Here is a 24,342-nt window from a genome sequence, read left to right on the forward strand (position 1 = left end):
GCACCATAGAAAGCATTCTTTCTGGTTGTATCACAGCTTGGTATGGCTCCTGCTCTGCCCAAGACCGCAAGGAACTACAAAAGGTCATGAATGTAACTCAATCCATCACACAAACTAGTTTCCCATCCATTGACTCTGTCTACACTACAGCTGCTTTGGCAAAGCAGCCAGCATAATTAAGGACCCCATGTACCGCAGACGTTCTCTCTTCCACCTTCTTCCTTCGGGAAAAAGATACAAAAGTCTGAGATCACGTACCAACTGACTCAAGAACAGCTTCTTCCCTGCTGCTGTCAGACTTTTGAATGGACTTACCTTGCATTAAGTTGATCTTTCTCTACACCCTAGCTATGACTGTAACACTACATTCCGCACTCTCTCGTTTCCTTCTCTATGAACGGTATGCTTTGTCTGTACAGTGTGCAAGAAACAGTATTTTTCACTGTATGTTAATACATGTGACAATAATAAATCAAATCAAATCAAATTGGTCTCATTTTAAGTAGAACATCACAGATAGGAGAATTCATTGCCGCTGAAGCTGAATACTGTAGACAGTGCTGGGAAGAAGAAGCTACCCAGTAATGGCTGACAAGAAACTTGTCAACAAAAAAAAATTTTTCCACTGTTTTGTTCATTTGCAAAATCTGTAGGCATTTCCCAACCCAAATCATTGCTTTGTGGGAGCTTTGAGCTAAAACCAGGAACTAAATCAGACAGAACTCCACAGTGCCACCATAAGTTATTCAAGCAATAACTTAAGACAAGCTAAGGCTGTGGCACTAAAGGTACTGCAACTCAGAATGAAATTAACTCCAAAAGAGCCGGAAGAAACTTGCCTAACTGTTAAAAGCTCCAGCGAGCATTAAAAATCCCGTAAAAGGCTGAAGGACGACCACAAAGTCACAAGACCACAACACTCAACAGGAAGGCAACACACCTCATATCTGAGTTTATTTTGTTCTGACAATGCATCCAGTTATTTTTTTAACAACAAAATTTCCAAACCAGATAAACAAGCCATTAAAATTAAAATTGCTGTAGGGAATGGAGGTGTCCATAAACTGACCACATAACGGTCTCCGATAACCATCCAAAGAATCCAGGAAAAAATGGTCGATATTTGAAGGTCAATTATGAAAGAAGTTCAACTTCGGAATGTGTGTTCAGGAATTCTTGTCTTTCAGGCAACAGCTGACTGAGATCATTGACTAATTCGTAAGTAGATACAGCGCTGTGATTGTGACTTCATGGCAGTCAAGCTAGCCGACAGAAGAATCAAGATCATATTGATTTTGATTTGATTTATTATTGTCACGTATTAACATACAGTGAAAAGTATTGTTTCTTGCGCGCTATACAGACAAAACATACCATTCATAGAGAAGGAAATGAGAGAGTGCAGAATGTAGTGTTACCGTCACAGCTAGGGTGTGGAGAAAGATCAACTTAATGCAAGGTAGGTCCATTCAAAAGTCTGACAGCAGCAGGGAAGAAGCTGTTCTTATATATTTCATCTATATCATTCCATATCATCTACCTCAATGGAAGCGGTCCAAAAAGACGTCTTGGACCAACTCAAAGAGTACACCATGGAAGCATTACTACAAAGTAGACACAAGTACATAGCCATATTACTGGGTTGGCAGAGTCTATGGCAATGCATAATTCAACCACCATTGGCACGATAGCCAATATAGACCAACCTGGTGAGCAGTGTGAGCAGTGCAGCCTCATACATGTACCAAGATAATACCCAGCTTTTAATACAATGTACAAGGCACCTGGCACCCTACAGAAAGCAAAGGCCAGTGATTGTCATAGAACACAAATTGTTGTGGTTTAGCAGGAGGCCATTCGGAAGATCATGATGCTCTTCAAATGGGCATTGTGTCATTTTCCTACCTTTTCCCCATACCCTTGCACATTGTTTCTGTTCACATAATAATCTAATGTCCTCTTGAATGGCTTGATTGAATCTACCTCCATCACACTACCAGGCAACGCATTTCAGACCTGAACCATTGTCACCATCTTCATTTGTCCTTCAGTATTGATGAAGACCATCTTCATTTGTCATCCAGGTGTGGGGTTGTATGGGTGAGAAGGTGACGAATGACTCTTAACTCTCTAGTGCAGTGGGGTCATGACAATGAGGTTGGTAGCTAGTTGGGGACACTGTTCTCATGGTTTTTAATGTGGTCATACATTTGTTTTGGGTTGATACTATCTGTTCCTCCTGGCGGTACGGTAGCACAGTGGTTAGCACTGCTGCTTCACAGCACCAGGGACCCGGTTTGATTCCTGGCTTGGGTCACTGTCTGTGTGGAGTTTGCACGTTCTCCCCAGAGGGTGGTGGTTGATGGGAAATATTCATCCTGGAGTTCAGTTACTAGTGGTGTACCGCAAGGATCTGTTTTGGGGCCACTGCTGTTTGTCACTTTTATTAATGACCTGGATGAGGGCGTGGAAGGATGGATTAGTCTATTTGCAGATGACACTAAAGTCGGTGGAGTTGTAGACAGTGCGGAGGGAAGTGGCAGGTTACAGAGGGACATAGATAAGCTGCAGAGCTGGGCTGAGAGGTGGCAAATGGAGTTTAATGCGGAAAAGTGTGAGGTGATTCATTTTGGAAGGAGTAACAGGAAGACAGAGTACTGGGCTAATGGTAAGATACTTGGTAGTGTGGATGAACAGAGGGATCTGGGTGTCCATGTGCATAGATCCCTGAAAGTTGGCACCCAGGTTGATAGGGTTGTTAAGAAGGCGTACGATGTGTTAGCTTTTATTGGTAGAGGGATTGAGTTTCGGAGCCAGGAGGTCATGCTGCAACTGTACAAAACTCTGGTGCGGCCGCATTTGGCGTATTGCGTACAGTTCTGGTCGCCGTATTATAGGAAAGATGTGGAAGTGTTGGAAAGGGTGCAGTGGAGATTTACCAGGATGTTGCCTGGTATGGTGGGAAAATCGTATGAGGAAAGGCTGAGGGGCTTGAGGTTGTTTTCGTTAGAGAGAAGAAGGTTAAGAGGTGACTTAATAGAGGCATACAAGATGATCAGAGGATTAGCCAGGGTGGATAGTGAGAGCCTTTTTCCTCGGATGGTGATGGCTAGCACGAGGGGACATAGCTTTAAAATTGAGGGGTGAGAGATATAGGACAGATGTCAGAGGTAGGTTCTTTACTCAGAGAGTAGTAAGGGCGTGGAATACCCTGCCTGCAGCAGTAGTGGACTCATCAACATTAAGAGCATTCAAATGGTTATTGGATAAACATATGGATGATATTGGAATAGTGTAGATTAGAGGGGCTTTAGATTGGTTCCACTGGTCGGCGCAACATCGAGGGCCGAAGGGCCTGTACTGCACTGTAATGTTCTATGTTCTATGTTCTATATCTGCGTGGGTTTCCTTCGGGTGCTCCGGTTTCCTCCCACAGTCTGAAAGATGCGCTGGTTAGGTGCATTGACCCGAACAGGAGCTGGAGTGTGGTGATTAGGGGAATTTCACAGTAATTTCATTGCAGTGTTAATGTAAGCCTTACTTGTGACTAATAAATAAACTTTAACTTTACCTGTTGGGCCTTTGGCAATTGCACTCCTGCAGGCTTGCATGGTCAAGGGTCTCCCATGATGCAGTGTTAATTTGAGGGAGGTTTTCAGGGTATCCTTGAAGATTTTCTTCTGGCTGCCACAGGAGCGTGCTCTGTTCTCCTGTTCACTGGAGAAGATTTGCTTACAGGGTTGGTTGTCAGGCATCCCGGTGTCATGTCCAGCCCATTGGAACAATTTTTGTCATAACATCATGAAGATGTTGACCATGCTGGTTGTCCAGAGGGCTTCTGCATCTGGAACTTGGTCTTGCCACTTGATCTTGAGGAGTTTACAGAGGCAGCAAAGGTGGAAGCAATTGATTTTCTTTGCATGTCGCTGGTAGACAGTCCAGTTCCTCATCCTGGAAGGTGTCAGTGAGTGTGGCTGAGAACATGAAGAGGGCCGGAACCAGTACACAGCCCTGCTTCATTCCATTGGTGACGGGGGTGGCGGGGGTGGGGGGGGGGGGGGGGGGGGGGGTGGGGGGCGGCAAAGTCTCATTGTCATCGAGGACGGGGGCCTGCATGCCATGGTGAAACTGTCGAACCATCTGAATGAATTTGTCTGGGCACCCAAACTTGCTCATAATCTTCCAGAGCCCTTCACAGCTGACAGAGTCATCGGCTATGGTTAGTTCAACAAAGATGGTGTATAGGTCAGCATTTTGTTCTTGGCACTTCTGCAGTTGGTGAGCAGCAAACACCATGTTGATGGTTCCCCTACTTTTTCCCAAACCAGAAGTAGACCCTGCTCAAGATGTAATGTGAGCCAGTTTATATAATGTGAGCCAGTTTAGAAGAATCTGGCAAGGATCTTTCCAGCAAAAGACAGGAGAGATATTCCTCAGCGATTGTAACAGGACTGATGTTTGCCTTTGTGTTGTGAACAATGAAGGTGTCTTTAAAGTCTTGTGGAAAGACCCCTTGCTCCCTCCTGGAAGAGCTGTGTGAGATTTCTGGGCAGCTGTGATCCACTGGATCTACAGATCTCCACTGAATCCGATCAGCTCCAGGGACTTTGCCACTTGATAATTGCTCGACAGCTTTCTCTGTTTCCAGCAGTGTGGTGGAGTGCCGAGAGCAGGGTTGGTGCTGACCTTGGGCAGCCTATTTATAGCTTTGTCATTGATGTGGGATGATCTGTTGAGGACATTATTGAAATCTCAGCCCATTTTGCGAGGATCTGAGATTTGTCTGTGAGTAGCATGATTCCCATCAGCACTGAGTAGCTGAAAGGAGTTGCTGCTTGAGGACTATAGACGAGCCCGTCAGATTCATAGGAGTACTTCATGTCATTTTTGTCAGCATAGGATTCCCCAAAGCAAGACATTCTTCCCACGACTTCCAGAAACAACTCACAGATCAAAACCCCATCCTGGAAAGGCATTCTTAACATTCTTTTGAAAGTGGCCAGGTTGTTAAACCCCCTCAGTAAAACAGTCAAGTAGTACAAGCTGATAGCATACTCCCAAATTATCACCACACTAAATTATCTGGCAGTTTATTTTAAGACCACTAATTTCTTGAAATATCAAATTCTATTGGGCCACATTATGACAGAAAAAACTTATTAAATTTATCCAGATATTGTCTTGCAGCAGAGAGCCCTGTTTAGTCCAAAGATGTGCGGGTTAGGTTGATTGGCCATGCTAAAAATTGCCCTTAGTGTCCTGAGATGTGTAGGTTAGAGGGATTAGTGGGTAAAATATGTAGGGATATGGGGGTAGGGCCTGGGTGGGACTGTGGTCGGTGCAGACTCGATGGGCCGAATGGCCTCTTTCTGTACTGTAGGGTTTCTATGATTTCTATGAGGATTGTTCTGGATCTGCCTTTTGACTCAGTTCGCATCTCACATAGTCTTCAGTAGACTGTCCTGTGGATGTTGTTATAAGCAGTATTTTTGGCCCATCATTTAGGTACTCTCTGTGTGACATGTATTTTTCTTCAAAAAGATGCTCGATCACAGTGTCATTTTCATCAAACCAGTCCATCAACCAGTTGCCCTTGGAGGGACTGAGTTGCCAGAATTATACCGTCACGCACGCCATGGGAATCGGAGCGGACGAGGGATGGACATTGGGAATGTTCGTTGACCTCGGGTGGGATTTTACAGTTTCAGGATGAGCAAGACCATAAAATCCCACCCAGTATCTCTGAGCTGTGATGTATCCCGTGGGGAAACCCAGATTTCCTTGATGTTGTCTGAGGGAGTCTGAAGGCCACTCTTTTCTAGATCAGTGAGCTGCTGTTGGATGGAGTTGAGATGTTCAGACACTTGGGAATCTTCTTCCCTTGAGGGCAACGCTTTAGCTGAATGTTCAGGCTTCATAAATTGAGATACTTGTCAGAATTCTACCGCCCGGCCAGCCACGGGAATCGGAGCAGACGAGGGCGGTTGACCTCACGTAGGATTTTACGGTTTCGGGATGAGTGAGGCCATAAAATCCCGCCCATGATTAATCCATGGTCAGTCCAGAAGTCAGCACCATACGTGCTCTTAGTTACCCTTACATCCTGTCTGTCATTCTTCCTGACAATGAGGTAGTTGATGAAATGCTAATGCCCAGTGTAGGGGTGCTTCCAGGCTGATGATTGCATAATGTTTTGGGCTCAAAGTCTGGTTTGGGAGAAGTGGGTTTCAGTTTGTGGAGAATTGGCTCCAGTACTGAGGAAAGTGGGATCTATACCATTGGGATGGTCTACACCTAAACTGTGCTGGGACCAGTGTTCTTACAAGCCTCATAACTAGGGAAGTTAATCGAGTTGAAATAAATAGTTGGGGCAAGGGTTCAATTTTGGAAAGATGTGGTGAATGAATAAGCAGAGATAAGATAAAGGGAAAAGTATTATCACAGGAAATGAAAAAAAAGGTTGTGATAGAAAGGGATTTACAGTACAAATCTAATAGTAAATCAACAGTTGAAACTAAAGGTGACAAAAAGAGTAAAAGGATAAAACTAAAAGCGCTATATCTGAAAGCATCTTGGATTCCACACAAAACAGATGAACTGCAGAGAAAGCAGATAGAAATAAATAAGTACGATTTGATAGCCATTACAGAGACATGATTGCAGGAGGTCATGGATTGGGACCCGAACATTAAAGGTACAGGATATCTAGGAAGGACGGGAGGCAAGGAAAAGGTGGAAGGGTGGCTCTCTTAGTTCATGATGGTTTTAGCACCATGGAGAGGGATGATCTAATTCCAGGAAACTAGGATTTAGAAATGGTTTGGGTAGAGTTGAGAAAATGTAAAGGTAAGGAGTCACGTGTGGGAGTCGTGTACAGGCCCCTTCATAGTAACCACATGGTATCATGGAGCATAAAGGAAGACATTATTGGAGCTTATCATAAAGGCACGGCAATATTCGGCGAAAATTTAACCTACCTTTAGACTGGAAAAGTCTAGTAGACCAAGGTAGCCTAGATGAGGAGTTAATTAAATGTTTTCAGGATAGTTACTTGGAACAGCATGTCTGGAGCCAACCAGAGAGCAGACTGTACTGGGCCTGGTGTTGTGCAAGAAGATGGAAATAATTAATGATCTCATAGCGAAGGTGCCCGGAGTTAGCAGCAACCATAATATGATTGAATTTTACATGCAATCTGAGGGAGAGAGGAGTGGGTCTGAGGCAGTTTTTAAAACTTAAATAAGGGCAATTATGAGGATTATGAAAGCTGAGCTGGCTAAAGTGAATCAGCCAATGAAGGTAAGGGATAAGTTAATGCAGATGCAGTGGCAAACATTTAAAGGGATATTTCAGAATGCACAGAACAGATACATTCCAATGAGTAAGAAAAAGTCTAACGGACAGACCCACCATCTATGGTCAACTAGAAAGTAAAGTTTATTTAATAGTTACAAGTAGGTTTACATTCACACTGCAATGAAGTTACTGTGAAAATCCCTTAGTCGTCGCACTTCGGCGCCTGTTCAGGTACACTGAAGGAGAACTTAGCATGGCCAATCCACCTAATCTGCACATCTTTCGGACTGTGGGAGGAAAATGGAGCACCCGGAGGAAACCCACACAGATATGGGGAGAATGTGCAAACTCCACACAGACAGTGACCCAAGCCAGGAATCGCAGATTCACAGAATCACAGAATCCCTACAGTGCAGAAGGAGGCCATTCGGCCCATCTTGTCTGCACTAATTCTCCAACAGAGCATTTTACCCAGGCCCTATCCCTGTAATCCCACGTATTTACCCCATTAATCCTCCTAACCTACAGGTTTTACGACATTAACATGGCCAATCCACCTAACCTGCACATCTTTGGACTGTGGGAGGAAACTGGAGTGCCCGGAGGAAACCCATGCAGACACAGGGAGAATGTGCAAACTCCAAACGGACAGTCACACGAGGCCTGAATTGAACCTGGGTCCCTGGAGCTGAGAGACATTAGCGCTAACCACTGCGCTACCGTACCAAAACTGAAGTTTATTTGTAAATTACATGTCAATTCTCAAATTTTATTAATGTCTTTGTTTTATTGCAATCCTCTGCCTTAACTATGCACTCTGCAACTTTTCAAATTGTGCTTCTCATTTCTTGGTCTGAACTGTTTATGTAGATGATGAATACAGCGCCAACTTTTCTGGAACAAACCTTTGCAACTTCTGAGGTCTTATGTTTCACCTCTATTGTTTTGAAAACAGTCTAAGGATGGACGGATATCCATCCTTCTATTTGTCCAACATTTGATTTGATTTGATTTATTATTGTCACATGTATTAGTATACAGTGAAAAGTGTTGTTTCTTGCGCGCTATACAGAGAAAGCATACTGTACATAGAGAAGGAAATGAGAGAGTGCAGAATGTACTGTTACAGTCATAGCTAAGGTGTAGAGAAAGATCAACTTAATGCAAGGTAAGTCCATTCAAAAGTCTGACAGCAGCAGGAAAGAAGCTGTTCTTGAGTCAGTTGGTACGTGACCTCAGACTTTTGTATCTTTTTCCCAAAGGAAGAAGGTGGAAGAGAGAATGTCCGGGGTGCATGGGGTCCTTAATTATGCTGACTGCTTTGCCGAGGCAGCGGGAAGTGTAGACAGAGTCAATGAAAGGGAGGCTGGTTTGCGTGATGGATTGGGCTACATTCACGACCTTTGTAGTTCCTTGCGGTCTTGGGCAGAGCAGGAGCCAGACCAAGCTGTGATACAACCAGAAAGAATGCTTTCTATGGTGCATCTGTAAAAGTTGGTGAGAGTTGTAGCGGACATGCCAAATTTCCTTAGTCTTCTGAGAAAATAGAGGCGTTGGTGGGCTTTCTTAATTATAGAAAGGGACCAGGACAGGTTGTTTGTGATCTGGACACCTAAAAACTTGAAGCTCTCAACCCTTTCTACTTTGTCCCCGTTGATATAGACAGGGGCATGTACTCCTTTACGCTTCCTGAAGTCGATGACAATCTCCTTCATTTTGTTGACATTGAGAGAGATTATTGTTGAAACCACCAGTAAAGATATTCAGCTAGAGGTCTTTGTCCTTAATCAATATAAAATAAATGCAGTAACATTTACAGACGTCATAGGTTCAATTGTCCCTAAATGCCTCCAATGGAATTGGAAACCATACCTCGAATTGTTCTCGATATCCTTACATAGGTATTTTTAAAACTTCAATGAATAGCACAAATCTAAACAAATGCCGTGTTCATTTCTAAAACAAGCTTTAACTTTTAAACACAAATAAATAAGTAGTCCTTTTATACCTAAAAAATAAACTGCTAATAACTAATAATATGGTACCCAGGCTTGAGGCATTCTGTAACCTGTGGGCACAGGGTGCACAAGATATTGTAGACACCAAATACAATATTAAAGTTTAATTGGTGTTCATTTTTTCTGCTGCTTATCAAGTATACTATTTAATTGGATTGGTTTTTTTATGAATTTGCAATTGCCATATTAATTTTTCTGTTCCCTTTGGTGTCATTGGGGAAGCAGAGTGGCAGCTTTGTAGGTCAATGAGCAAGTCTTAAAACCAATACCTGGAATAGTGGCTGAGGGATGGAGAGGGGGTGGGGCAGGGAGAGGGGCGGGGCAGGGAGAGGGGGTGGGGCAGAGAGGGGTGGGGCAGGGAGAGGGGGTGGGGCAGAGAGGGGTGGGGCAGGGAGAGGGGGTGGGGCAGAGAGGGGTGGGGCAGGGAGAGGGGGCAGGGAGAGGGGGTGGGGCAGGGAGAGGGGGTGGGGCAGAGAGGGGTGGGGCAGAGAGAGGGGGCAAGGAGAGGGGGTGGGGCAGGGAGAGGGGGTGGGGCAGAGAGGGGTGGGGCAGGGAGAGGGGCGGGGCAGGGAGAGGGGGTGGGGCAGGGAGAGGGGGTGGGGCAGAGAGGGGTGGGGCAGGGAGAGGGGCGGGGCAGGGAGAGGGGGTGGGGCAGGGAGAGGGGGTGGGGCAGAGAGGGGTGGGGCAGGGAGAGGCGGTGGGGCAGAGAGGGGTGGGGCAGAGAGAGGGGGCAGGGAGAGGGGGTGGGGCAGGGAGAGGGGGTGGGGCAGAGAGGGGTGGGGCAGGGAGAGGGGCGGGGCAGGGAGAGGGGGTGGGGCAGGGAGAGGGGGTGGGGCAGAGAGGGGTGGGGCAGGGAGAGGGGGTGGGGCAGAGAGGGGTGGGGTAGGGAGAGGGGGTGGGGCAGAGAGGGGTTGGGTAGGGAGAGGGGGTGGGGCAGAGAGGGGTTGGGTAGGGAGAGGGGGTGGGGCAGAGAGGGGTGGGGTAGGGACAGGGGTGGGGTAGGGAGAGGGGTGGGATAGGGAGGGGGTGGGTCAGAGAGAGGGGGTGGGGCAGAGAGGGGTGGGACAGAGAGGGGTGGGGCAGGGAGAGTTGGTGGGGCAGGGAGAGGGGGTGGGGCAGGGAGAGGGGTGGGGCGGAGAGAGGGGCGGGGCAGGGAGAGGGGGCGGGGCAGGGAGGGATGGGCGGGACGAGGGAGGGGGCGGTGCGTTTAGGAGAGGGGCGGGGCGTGGAGAGGGAGCGGCCAGGAGAGGGCGGAGGCGGGGCAGAGAGAGTGTGGGGGCGGGGCATTCAGAGGGATGGAAAGAAGGGAGGAACGAGGCAGCGCGCGGAGAAGGGGAGGGGCGGAGCATGTAGAGGGCGGGGTGATGGAGATGGAGGGGCGGAGAGCAGGTGGAGAAGGGGCGGGGCAGGGCAGGGCAGGGAGGAAGAGTGGGGCGGGGGCAGCGCGTGGGGAGGGCGGGGCGAGCGGAAAGCGGGCGGGGACAGTGTTTGAGCATGCGTACCGTGTTGCGGTGACGCAAGGGTGAGGAGGAGTGAGGAGGCGGTGCGCAGGCGCGGGTGGAGTTGACTGGGCGCACGCGCTGTGGCAGTTGGTGCCGGCTGAATTGTGGAGCAGCGCGAGAGCGGCTTTGGCTTCCCGGAGTGAGTGGGAGCGGCGGCGGAGTGGGAACCGGCTCAGTCCATGCAGAGAGCGGCCGAGCAGGGCGGTCTGGTCACCCACAGAGAGATACCTGATTGAAGGGTTGGCGGTTTGGGGGTCCGCTGAGGGAGAGGATGATGTGCGAGGTGATGCCCACCATCAGCGAGGACACCCTCACCCAGAGGGGCTCCCAGAACGGCGCCGAGGACGCCAATTTCGAGCAGCTGATGGTGAACATGCTGGACGAGCGGGACAAGCTGATGGAGAGCCTGCGGGAGACGCAGGAAACTTTGTCCCTCACTCAGGAGAGGATGCAAGAGGTGGCCCACGAGAGAGACCTGCTGCAGCGCCAGCTGAATTCAGCTCTACCCCAGGTAAGGGGCCGGGCTGGCGGCTGCTGGCGGCTGCTGGCGGCTGCTGGCTGCTGCTGGGTGGCACTGAGTTCATTCCTGAATTACATTCACCGCCTCCCAATACATACATCTGGCAGAGGAGGGGAGAGATTGCAGAGTTCTGATAGGGAAAATGGGACCGCAGGGGAATTAATTATTTTGTTATTTGTGCATTGCCTCATTATATAACGTTGAAATGATGTTATGTTGCAGCAGCACAGTCTGGTGAGCAAGAATCAGTGATCAATGCGCGCATTTATGGATAGATCAGAGCAGTGATTGCACACCTTTTTATTCCAGCCCCATCCTGTGTTGGTCAGTGGGAACCGGTGGGTGAGTTGTTGGGAGAATCCGCTTTCTTGGAGGGTCTTTAATTTGTCGCCCTCGTTGGGAGCTGTCGTTCTCCCTTCGGTGGCCCATTGTGCCGCGCACCTGTCTTCAGGTGAATGGGCGAACCGAAGAGACCTAACGGTTTTTAAACTATTTAATAGCTGCCTGCAGTCTGTCTGAGCGCTACCACCAGGGGGCTGGACCTCAAAACTACAGCACATTTGTTTGTGGAAGGCTGCAAATCATTTGTTTCCCTGTGAAAATGTGCATTCACGTTTTTATCCAAAAGTGTCGCTCCAGCAATTTTAAAAATCTGGCTTGTTTTCACCCAGGTTTTGAAATTATTAGTGCATCTGTACTAACAACAAAAGTGATTAAATGACATTCTATTGATCACACTGCAGTGATGTGTGTGTGTGTATATGAAATATTTCCTGCGCAGTTCCCGGTAGGGATAGAACCAAATACCTCACCAGACTGCATAATAGCTTATTTTTAAAGGTTCTTTAATAAAATTCCGACTTTCTGTTGAACTATTTTGTGAAGGAAAGCAAAATCTATTAGAATATCATTTTGACATGGAACACCATGTTCACAACGAGTCCCTGATGATAAGCTCAAACCATATGGAGCAACAACACCAACTGAGGAGAAAGCATTCAATACAATGAAACTAATTACACAAAACTGGAGCAATGAAGTTTTAATGTGCAAAGTGATAAACAGTTGGGACTGTGCCATTGAAGCTATAGAACATAGTTTTCAGATTATATCTAACTGGAATGTGCTGTTCCCATGCGTCCATTCATTGTCTTTGAGGGGAAAATTACTTTTTTTGTGTCCCATCATCCTATTGTTGTCTTTGAAACCAGCACATCTTCTGTTAGCACTGGTCGCAACCCAGGATGAGCGCACGGCACAATTTCCCCAAACAAAGATATCTCCAAGTAATTTCTTTGATATAATCCTGAGCCAGCAACTTGCCGAAAACTCAATCGTCTGTTGTATCCTGTCCTAGTTGTAGCAAGACCGTCTAGGTGCATATCAACCTCAGCAGTTACCTATGTATCCACCGGAATCCTATCAAATACCTCAGATGATGAGCCTAGAAGGACAAACAAGAAGATTCTTTTGAGATAAATATAAATTCTTGTAAAATTAAATTGACTCAATGCAATTAAGTCCCTATGGTACTTACATCTGTATGGGAATGGATTTTTATGATGAGGAATATAATTGATGGAATTAGTGGAAACTATTAAAATGCCGATAGATTGGAAACAAACTACCTTTTTTTGCCCACTCTTTTGGTATCTTAGTCCTGAATATTAGATTCAATTTCATCTTGTAGATTTAGCCAGGTTCGTCCTTTTCTTAATACCTTGTATTTTCATCCTGCCACTATAGCTTCCAGTTCTGGCATCTTGTTTCTACTGCTTCTCATTCACGTACAGACTATAGTTTCCACTAGCATTCAAGGTATACCTAGTTCTGGTCTCTGGTGCACATGCTTCTGGATATTTGTACTCATACCTACTTGTATCTTATCTGTTTTATCTGGGATCCTTTTCTGCATGTCTTTCAGACCCACTCCCCACCAACCAATAATGATTTGCAACTGTTTGTGTTCCTTAGATGTCAAATATCATGATTACAACATGATTAATTATCCTACAAGTGTAGATTCTTGTGTCAACAAATTGTAAAGAGATAAGGTTTATAAAATTGCAGCCTTTTTTTGGAATCTTTGGAATAGAACATGATCTTGATAGGATGCTGAAAAACACAAGCAAAGTTACATGACTTTATAACAGCTAGCTGTCTGAGCTTTTTGATATCCTTCCTTTCTAGTTAATTATTCTCCTTGTATCTGTGTCACTTGCTTTTTTAGGCTTGTTCTCGTGTGTCCGGCAAGTGTTGGCACTGGTTTTGTCTGCATTTTCTAGGCCGTTGAAGCGTGAGCAAAGTTGAAGCAAAAAGGAAAGGTTCTGTCGATATTGAATGCTTTCTCTTCTACTTCTCCAAATTACACAATGTTGTATCTCTGAGCTGGTATGAAATGATTGAAGTATACACCCACTCGCCCCTTCTATCCTTCCAGTAGAGGCCTGAAAGGTCCAGTGCACCCCCCCCTCCCCCCCCTTCAACTGGGAACTGCTCTGATGGTGCTTGTATGAACCTCACTAGGGAAATGTAGTGAAGAATGATACTTCCCTGCTCGGAGGTACCAGTTGTAAGATATATTAACCACAATAATAAACTTCGAGCCCAAATGTCTCAAAACATGTTCTGAAGTGTATTGGTCAAAAGGATGTTCAATGTAATTGTTCCATGAATCCAAGGGAATTTTTAGAATGGCAAATTTCTGTTTAGACTTGAGGGGCAGATAGTTATGAAATTACAGATTTATTCTTCCAAGGTGATTTTGTTTTCATTCGCAATGTTGGCTGAAGGGAAGTGACTTTCTCCGTTCATGTTTCTGCTCCCACTTTATTTCACCTTTTCTCAATTGTGAAAAGTTTAACAATCACTCCCTATCTCCAGGAGTTTCAGTGTCCGTTATATTCTGATATGCAAGTCACTGAAAAAAAGAATAAAGTCACAGTTAGCAAATTAGACTCCTCCAGCTTCATTTTTAAAGAGATTGTAACAGTATATTGATGTTGTACCTTTCATATAATAAAACAGCCTAAGGGAAGTGCAGTGTAACTTAATCAGGAATGCCTCCTGACAGAAAGTTCTGGAAGGTGACCAAATGAACAAATTGAGATTTTTGAGGAGCCTTTTGAAGGTGGTGGAAAGTACCAACGAGGTGAAGAAGTTTTCTCAGAGAGAGTTCCAAAGACGTTGGTAGCTGGAGCAGGGGAGAGGGTTGCTAATGTAGGTTACAGGTGCATGGAGTTGAAAAGCTCAGGGAGAGGGCAGGATAGAGTATGGAGAATTTTAAAGATGAGACTGAAACCTTAAAAACTGTTAGACTGGTAAATAGGCAGTGAAAGTCAGTGTGAGCAAGAGTGATGGATTTGTGACATACAAAAATGCAACAGAATACAAACAGCCAACATTTCAATGGGTGTTTTTTAATAGGGATGAGTATTGAGTCTTTGGTGACAAGAATGGGTATTCAGGGTTTAGTAACCATAGGGCGATTTAGTTACATGTGTAATAATTAGTTGCAGTTAAAGTGGGAGGTAAATTTCATGCATCCACCTAAACAGTCTATTAAAAGATTAAATTCAATTGCACGTCTAAAGCAGAAGCTTGAATTCCAAGCACAGCATCAGAAATTGGTCATGAACTGACTTAGCAATAAAGCAAAGAACGTTACAGCGTGAAGAAACAAAGGAGGATGAGGTTCGTTTGAAAATTGTTCAAGCTGAAGACATGACAAAATAGCAATCGAAAGCAGCAGAAAACAAAGGCACCGGAAATGGAAATAAATGTGTTGCCAATGAGATCTCGAAGTGAGCCGAATGGATCTAACCCATGATTCAGTGTATAATAATTAAGGTAAATTAAACTATGTTCCAAAGTTTCAGAGATGGCGTTTATCAGGTTTTCAGAACTTTCCAATTTGTAAACCATTGGACAGGGACAAGAAATGAGGGGAGAGGCATTATCATCGAGTCTGAAGACATTCAATTTTCTGTTACAGCTGTGATGTCCCTGCTTTTGAACTTGTGGCAGAATTATATAGGGGTGTAAATTTAAAGTTGCTGTAGTTGAGTTCTGGTGCAGTGACCTATATACTGTCAGTACGTCAAATTTTCTTTTGTGGACGAGTGTGGGTTGAGGGCGGAATAGTGCCATTTCAAGAACCTGCCGAAAGGATCTGGGTGAATGATCTGCTGTAAATTCGTGATGACACTGTACGAAATGAGTCTACTATCTGATGTTTTGACCTTCTAGATTATGGAGGTACAAATTTACACCATTGCCAGTTTATGTTTAAGGTAGTGACCTGGATCTAGGTAGGCTAATATTTATGTTTCCACTTCCAGAGGAGAGATTTGCTAAAGTGGAAAATAATAGAATAAGAGCATCTAAATAATGCTATTTCAGTGTTAGCTATAAGATAACCGGATAGAAAGCCCCAAATAACGCGACCGGCTAATTAAGTGAAGAATTCCTACATGGCACATATGCATGTAGGGAGTAGGCTGAATTGTATAAGAAAATTAAGAGCATGTTGAAACACAAACTACTGTTGATGTATAAATCAACCAGCAAGTTCTGGGGATTAAGATACATTGAACTGCAAATTTCCAAAATGTGCAAATCGATTTGCATCACATCTAGTTGTGTTTCATTTTTTCCCTCATTCATTGAACAGTTCTTAACAATTTCCCCCTCGTATGTTATTTGTACTCTTTGTTCAGATTGAAGTAGTAATCGTCTCTTTGGGCAGTCCTTTGGGGTCAAGGATGACGTGCTTCCACTTTGGTTTGGTAGGTTCCAAGATGGCTGATATCCAATGTGCAATCTGCACACTGCCAGAAGGGTCAGGTGATGCTTGAAGGGTTGGATAGCAGGGTTGTTTGAAGGTTTGTGCCCTCCCTTCAACACTTTGACTTCACCTCTACACATTCCCAACAAAGTCTCGATGTGTTTGGTGCCTTCCTGGATGAGCATCACCATTTTGGTCGATCAGAGGCCAGGGTCTCCCATGAATCGATCAGTATATTTGATCTCTTGAAGCCTTTTTGGTGTTCTCTCGGGAGTTTCCTGCCATGACCGAGTTCTGAGTAGATCAGTTGCTCTGGGTGTCTGCTGTTGGGCAGGTGAATGGCATGTCCAGGCCAGTGGAGCTTATTTTGAGTGATGGGCACCTTGATGCTGGGCAAGTTGACTTGAAAGAGGGACTGCAGTTGGAGCATCTTTCGCTCCACTAGTTTTGGAGGGACTTGTGAAGGCACTACAGGTCATAATTCTCCAGTGCTCTGAGATGCTGTTGTAAGTTATCCAAGTCTCTGAGCAGATAGGAGCACAGGAATCATTGCTACTCTGTAAACCATGACCTTAGTCTCTGACTTGAGATCCTGGTCCTCAAACACACTCTTCCTCCTATACAAAAGAATGAACAAGATCAGGATTTCTTGTTTCATTGTTGAAGGGGACTGCAAGTAGTAAAGTTCCTTTTCATGTTGGTAAGAGTGAAGGATATCTATATTGGTGAATGCAACACTTCACTGGCATTTCCTGTCAACACTGAACATAAACACAAAATTACATTCCTTATGTTCTGATTTGTGCCTCTGTAGGTCATCCCACCCTGCACAGTATACGTTTATCTTGAGAACAAACCATTTAGTTTTCCAGGTAAGGTTGCGCGTGCCTTGGGCAATTTCTGAACTGAAGATCTGCAGCTGAAGAAAACTTTCTTGGAAGTTCCCATTTTTCACATTTGTATCCTGCTCTAAAACAGAGCGAGAACAATTTTTCTTAACTTTTTACTGTATGATTCACGGGTAACAAGAAACCTTTAGTAACACCCTCAATTGGCCATGCTTTACGTGTGCCTAAATAGAATGTCAGCAGGCTGCTGATTTCAGGAGTTTGGAGGGAGATATTTTGCTGACTTTGATTCTGAACCATCTAGAAAGCTTTGATGCCTTCTCTGTATGGAATCTTTTGAGTTTAGAGAGTTTTACTAAGCCTATTTCTACTAATAAGATCTCAGTACCTCATTCTATTTATAGATGTTCGCAATTTAAACATGCACCTACTAATATCTGTTCCAGAATGTGGAAATTACAGACTTGTGTATTCAACAGAACGAGGAAGTATCAGGAAGAAACTGGTGAACACATTTAAGATAACTTGGAATAGTCTATGAATTGTGATTTTGAGCTCATATGGCAACCTGTGGGGTTCATGTAAGTTACACATTGTAAAATAAAACTTGTGGGAAAATGTACAACTGAAGCTTCTAGTTACTTTAATTTTAGGTAACAAAGTGCCAGTAAGCACATCAGCAAAATGTTTACACTTGTTAATGTACATTTATTGGTTTGGTATTTCATTGTTTATCCGTGACTGAATAAACACTTGCATTGTCACTTTCAAATGTGAGTAGCCTTTTTACTGTATAACACGCAAGTCATTTGAGTTGCTGTAGTAAGGCAGTATGTGATGATGCTTTTACTGAGAATCTCCCAAATATTTAATCATAGTGTTCACAAGAAAATGGTAGGGAAACAAATTGAAAACTTGGTGTTAAAAGTTAAACTATCCATGAAGGATTGTTTCCTTTACCTTATTTCCTTTACATATTTACCTTTGGAAATATGTTATTTCATGCTTGGATCAGTTCATTGACATAATTATGAGTTATTTTTGAAAGCAATTGATTTGAACTGTTTTCTGTATGCATTTAAGAGAATCTATTGGGATAGCTAGCCATGGAATTCAAGTTGGCCCAATTTATAACTGACAGCTATACTCTGCTGCAGTACGTAATGGGACATTTGTGAATTAAATAGTTTGTGTGTCTACCGTCCAAGAGCAGTTGAATTATTTCTTGCTTTGGTTGGGTTTGGAATTGAATTTTGCCGGTAGCTGATTGTTAAATGTGCCTATTACATGTTTACCTTCATCTGTTTTTAGCTGAACGGTTGGGTTGAAGTTTAGTATTATGGGTGCAAGATGGATGATGGAATTAATTTTTAAATGTTCTCTCTACCCTTCTCCTGCTTTCCCTCAGCTTAGCAGACTGCACAATTGTGAATCACAATGTCTGGAGACAATTGACTAAGATCAGTGAACCAACCTTGGAAAAAACTGCTTGTATGTGTGTGCGTGTTTTTCTGGTCGTGCAGAGGACTTGCTGATTTGCATAATGAAAGGAGCATGATATGTATCGAGCCATCACTGATGTAGTGTGCAAATGTGAAGTGATATTTTCAGTCATGTGCACTAAAGAGTGATGCAGATAGCAACTGACTTCAGGAGGATGCAGACTAGTGAAATGAGCAGAAACAGGCAGGTGAAACTTGAAGTAGAGAAATGTGAAACAATTCACTTTTATGAAGAATGGGAAGACAATATGGTACTCTTTTGAAGAAGGTGCAGGGAAACATGAGGGGCTAAGGTACAGTCTTTTTAACTTGTCCTGCCACCTTGAAAGAATTAAAAGGAATTTTTGACTTTGGAAGCAGAGACAATGCAAAAAATCTGAAGCTATGCTCAACCTTTATTTAATGCTGATCCCAACTGGAATATGTGGCCAATTCTGGGCACCACGCTTGAAGGATATTAAGTCCTTGGGAAAGGTGCAGAGATGTAGCAGAATGATGCAAGGGCTAAAATATTTCCATTATATGGAGAGACTAGAGAAACTGGGATTCTTCTCCTTGGAACTTTGAAGGTTAAGGGGAAATTTGAGATGTTCAAAATCATCGAGTAAATGGGACAAATTGTTTCAAGTGGCATGGGAATTGGTAATCGGAAAACAAAGATTTAAGGTAGTTGTTGGAAGAGCCAGAAACAACATGAGGAAAATATTTTTTTACACAGCCTGTTATGATCTGGAATGTGACAGTAGACAGAAGCCAATTCAATAATTTTCAAATGGGAATTGGATACTTGAAATGGAAACAATTTGCATGGTGAAACAGTCGGGGCAAGGTACTAATTAAATAGCTCTTCCAGATGAGATCTGAGTGAGGCTCTGTGCAACTGAGGCATTACTTTTACACTTTGATATTCCAACCCTTGTCTCCATTTAAAAAATATCCCACAGTGGCCTTATTGGATCTAAAGTGCACTTTGCATTTCCTACATTGAACTTTCTGTGCCACTGTTTTGCCCACTTAATCTATTTTCCCCTCTCAGTTGCTGCTTCCACTTTACTTTTCACAGTTCCTATTAAATTACAGTCTGCTGCAAACTTAGTTACGCAATCCTCTATATCCAAAGACAGTGAAAAGCTGAGGACCCAGTACAAATCCCTTGGAAATATCATTTGCCTAATCTTGCCTAATTCTTCATCCCCGCTTTCTATTTCCTACATCTCCTGTCACAAGCCATTTTCTGGGCGCTATACTTTAGGATGTCAAGGCCGTGGAGAAGCTGCAGAGATTTACCAGAATGGTACCAAGAAGCACTTCAATTTTTATGGATCTCTTGGAGTTTCTGAAATCTCATATAAACAACAAGACTATCCTTTATCCACCATGTTATCACCACTCAAAAAAATCAGCTAGATTAATCGACCATAATTAACAGTAAAAGATCGATGCTGCCTCCTAAATCAGCTGATACTTGTCAAATGCACTGTTCCTTTTGATGGATTTCTGCAACTTTCTCACAAATCATGTTGAATTCGTGGTTCTGTAGTTTCCCAGTACCTCCCACCCTTTCTTGAATACTGGAGTAATAATCCAAAAACACTTGCTAAAAATTGTAAATAATGCATCAGCAATTTCATCACCTGTTTCTTTTCATACCCTTGGTTAGGAACCCATCAGAAAGATGAAGAAATATCTATCATAAGCCCTGTAAATTTCTCTTATCATTTTTAACTTATTACATTAAATATTTACCTACCTTTGAATCATTTTTGTGCTCTTTCTCCACTATGAAAATTGAGGCAAAGTGTTAATTTAACAAGTTAGTTTGCCATTTCTTTACTGCTATTAATCTTGTCTGCATTTGTGTTTACCACTTTGTGTTTCTAAAGACTTGTAATTTTAGACGTTTAATTTATTGAATGTCTTTATTATTACATTTTTTCACCCATTACTTCGTGATAGCCGTGTAGGTGAGAAGCACTATATCGCAAACACACAACATTCCACAAGTATGCCAGTGACACTCAATCTCACCACTTCCCTTGGACCTATCCACTGCCTTAATTTGTCTCACTGCTTCAATATTGGATAAACAAAAATTTTCTCCAACTAAATACTAAGAGGACTGTGTCTTTGATCTGCAACACAGAACTCTGTTTTCTTTCCACTGTTCCTTAACCTGAGCAATACCATGGTGCTGTTTGACCCCATGATGGTCTTTTTAACCGTGTCCTTCACTTCCAAGCCACCTCCAGCTCTTACAAATCTTTTAGATCTCTGGCGTCCTCTAATTTTGCCTAAGCCTGAAGCTCTCTCTCTTTTAGCTGCTCCTTTAAAACCTGCCTATTTTATTAAGCCTTTGGTCAGCTGTCTCTATCTCCTCCTGTTCCTTGGTGTCAAAAATGTGAAATGTTTTGACTGATACTGCTCTTAAGTACCTTGGGACATTGTCCATTTAAAAAATGTAGATGAGCTATATTTCTTTTTACATTCTATAATTATTTCTTTTTTTTATGGGCTGGGGAGATGACAGCTAAGGATTACAGTCTCAGAATAACAGGTCAGTCATTTAGAATTGAGGTGAGAAATTTCTGAACTCGGGGGCTTGTAAACCTTTGGAATTCTCTGCCGCAGAGAGCTGTAGATGCTTAGCTGACTATATTAAGTCAGATAAATATATATTGGACACAGTGAATGAAAAGGATAATGCAGGAAGGAGTTAGAAACTTACTGACTGCTGGAGCAGACTTGAGGAATCAATGGCCTTCTCCTATTTCTTATGTTATCTCTCCCAGCCTGGCCCACTGAATTTCTATTTTATTTTGCACTTGTGTTGACCTTTTTTTAAAGCTTAAAATTATGACTTATGTAATTTGACCAGGATTACTTAACTGCACAAATCAAGTCTTTGCCTTTGAGTGATGTACACTGGTTTTGATATTAAACTTATTCATTTTGAATATTTTTAAGACATTGGTTGTAGGATTTTCTTAACCCTAACAATTAGTCCAGTTTGTTGCGGTAAATTTATTTCTCATCCTTCCAAGTTTTCCCTATCCAATTTTAAAACTAACTTCTCCCCTCACCCTTGCCAAACTTGATATCAACTCATTATGGTTAAGTTGTTTGTCCATCTCAAAATCTAGTATGGCCTATTTCCTAATGTGTTCTATTGCTATGTGCTGTACTGGTACGTCTTCCTCTTGGCCCATTGTGTTGCTCAGAAGTCCAGGAGGCAACTCTTATCAGAGCCTTGCATCCTTTGCAGTTTGTTACTTTTACACATGCTGTTTCCATTTCACTGATTCCCTGTACTGAAATCTCTTCCATCCACTGCTGTATTTCTGTTTTCAATAACGATACACACCTCTTCCCAATTTCCCTGTCCTTTCTAAAGATCCACAGCTCAGAGTATTAGTCATGTTCAGTGGATAGGTAGGGGTCTTTGTAATGGCTGATTCTTCTTGCTCCTCAAACTGAATTTGGAATTTAACTCGCTTTTTTATTTCATGTGCTAAGTGCATTTATATGCAGATCTATTATTTGGGGATCTGAGCCCTTATTTCTGGCACGAAAGTCACCAATTTAAGAGAACAAAGACTGAAAAGAAAAACCAGGAGAGATTTTTATATTGAGTGTCAGAAAGTCACATATATATAATCTCTCTCTTGATAATATGCAAAACGTAGTGGAGGACATGTCCTTGTCTACATCAATGGTGATGAAGTGGAAATAGTTGACCGCTTCAAGTTTCTAGGTGTCCAGGTCACCAACAACCTGCCCTGGCCCCTCCAAGCTGAGTTACAGTTAAGAAAGCCCACCAATGCCTCTACTTTCTCAGGAGGCTAAGGAAATTTAGCATGTCCACTACAACTCTCGCCAATTTTCTCAGATGAACCATAGAAAGCATCCCTTCCGGATATATCACAGCTTGGTATGGCTCCTGCTGTGACCAAGACCGCAAGAAACTACAAAGGGTTGTGAGTGTAGCCCAATCCATCTCACAAACCAGCTTCTCATCCATTGACTCTATCTACACTTTCTGCTGCCTCGGCAAAGCAACCAGCATAATCAAGGACCCCATGCATCCCAGACATACTCTCTTCCACCTTCTTAGGAAAAAGATACAGAAGTTTGAAAACATGTACCAAACAAATCAAGACCAGCTTCCTGACCCATCAGACTTTTGAATGGATGGACTATATGTTAAGCTGATCTTTCTCCACACTCCAGCTGTGAGTGCAACACTATATTCTGCACTCTACTCTGTTCCTTCTCCCCTATGTACTCCATGAACGTTATATTTTGTCTGTACAGTGTGCAAGAAACAGTACTTTTCACTATCCATGTGACAAATCAAAACAAAAATCTTTATGGGTCAGGCGTTAATTTGATGAATAAGTTATCAGGTTCAGCTGTACCAGCAGATGGCGCTGTAGAGCATGCTTAGCACAACTTGCCCACAGCTGCAGCCTGTGCAGTTAAATTACTTTGACCTTTTTTAATAATTTAATTTCAAGTTCTTGTTCACCCCCTGTTGAAACAATCTCTGCAGCCTCAGATCTGAATTGGTGATAATGCATCCAGAAATCACAAGCACCAATTGCTCTTTCTCATGCTTAATACGATGGGCCGGATTCTCTGACCCCACGCGCAGCTGGGATTCTCCGGTCCTGCTGAAGCGAATGAAAATTTGGCTGAGCACCAAATTTTCCATTCTTGTTGGCAGCAGGGTGTGAACAGCCGGAGAATTCTGTTTTTCAGATTGACCTTATTCCGCTGATACAGCCCACTCGTGTGCTGACTCTTCCTGGCTAGACTTGTGTACTGACTGGCCCTACACCAAAATTATACCGAGGAGCTAAAAGCTAAATGGTAAACCCATTTCGCAACATTAGCTAGCTGCTACTCAGCCACTGCCCTGCTCTTGCATTTCAAACACCAGTTCAGAGGTTTATGTCCTGTCAAAGCTCTGTCCCCGTCTTATGAGGACACGTACCAACCAACTGAAGAACAGCTTCTTCCCTGCTGCCATCAGACTTTTGAATGATGGACCTACCTCACATTAAGTTGATCTTTTTCTACACCCTAGCTATGACTGTAACACTACATTCTGCACTCACTCCTTTCCTTCTCTGTGTACGGTACAGTTTGTAAAGCGTGCAAGAAACAATACTTTCCACTGTATACTATTCACTGTATGTGACAACTCAAATCACCAATGTCTGCTGTCCCCATCCACTGTAATTTTTCCTTTAACAAATATCCTTTGTTTGATCTTAATAAAAATGCCTAAGTTCCACATGCAACACAATTAATTTCTATGGAGGAAGATGTAAACATTCACATGACAGGCTCCAAGCCTCATTTATACAGAACTTGGATATTTTTCTTTAAGAACAATTTGATATGCACACTCTTCCAAAATCCTTTTGTAATCTTCCTTAAAATTTACCCAGTTCCCTTCTGAATTTTGGTGTACTCCTTGCTTTATTCGACAAGCAAGGTAAAATATTTATATTTTAACAACCCTCTGCAAAACATTTTTCTTAAGAGGATTGTGATAGGCTTCAAGAAGACACAGGCTGGTGGAATGGGCGGACAAGTTCCTGATGAAATTTAATTCCGAGAAGTGTGAAGTGATTCACTTTTTAGTGGGAAGAATGAGGAGAGGCAATGTAAAATAAAGAGTACAATTTTAAACTTGGTGCAGGAGCAGAGGAGGAGTGGGTGTGCACATAAGTGGTAGGGTAGATTGAGAAAGTGATTAATAAGGTTTATGATCCTTGACCAGACAACTAAGTTTTGGTTTGGAACCAAAAACGTTTTGTTTAAAGTAGGCAAAGTTTGAGACTTAAGATGCTTACTCAGTGAAT

At 43.3% G+C, this 24,342-nt stretch overlaps 1 protein-coding gene across 1 annotated transcript in view; it reads left to right on the top strand.

The window, feature by feature from the left end:
* The first annotated feature begins 10,883 nt into the window (after window positions 1-10,883).
* Window positions 10,884-24,342, top strand: part of LOC144479204 (liprin-alpha-2-like) — a 176,627-nt gene continuing 163,168 nt past the window's right edge. Inside the window, exon 1 of the mRNA XM_078197866.1 lies at window positions 10,884-11,327. Within this exon, the coding sequence (XP_078053992.1) occupies window positions 11,088-11,327 (240 nt within the window). The 5' untranslated portion in view covers window positions 10,884-11,087. The remainder of the gene's footprint in view (window positions 11,328-24,342) is intronic.

Source organism: Mustelus asterias, chromosome 25 (assembly GCF_964213995.1).
Source record: "Mustelus asterias chromosome 25, sMusAst1.hap1.1, whole genome shotgun sequence".
In the NCBI taxonomy this organism is placed as follows: domain Eukaryota; kingdom Metazoa; phylum Chordata; class Chondrichthyes; order Carcharhiniformes; family Triakidae; genus Mustelus; species Mustelus asterias.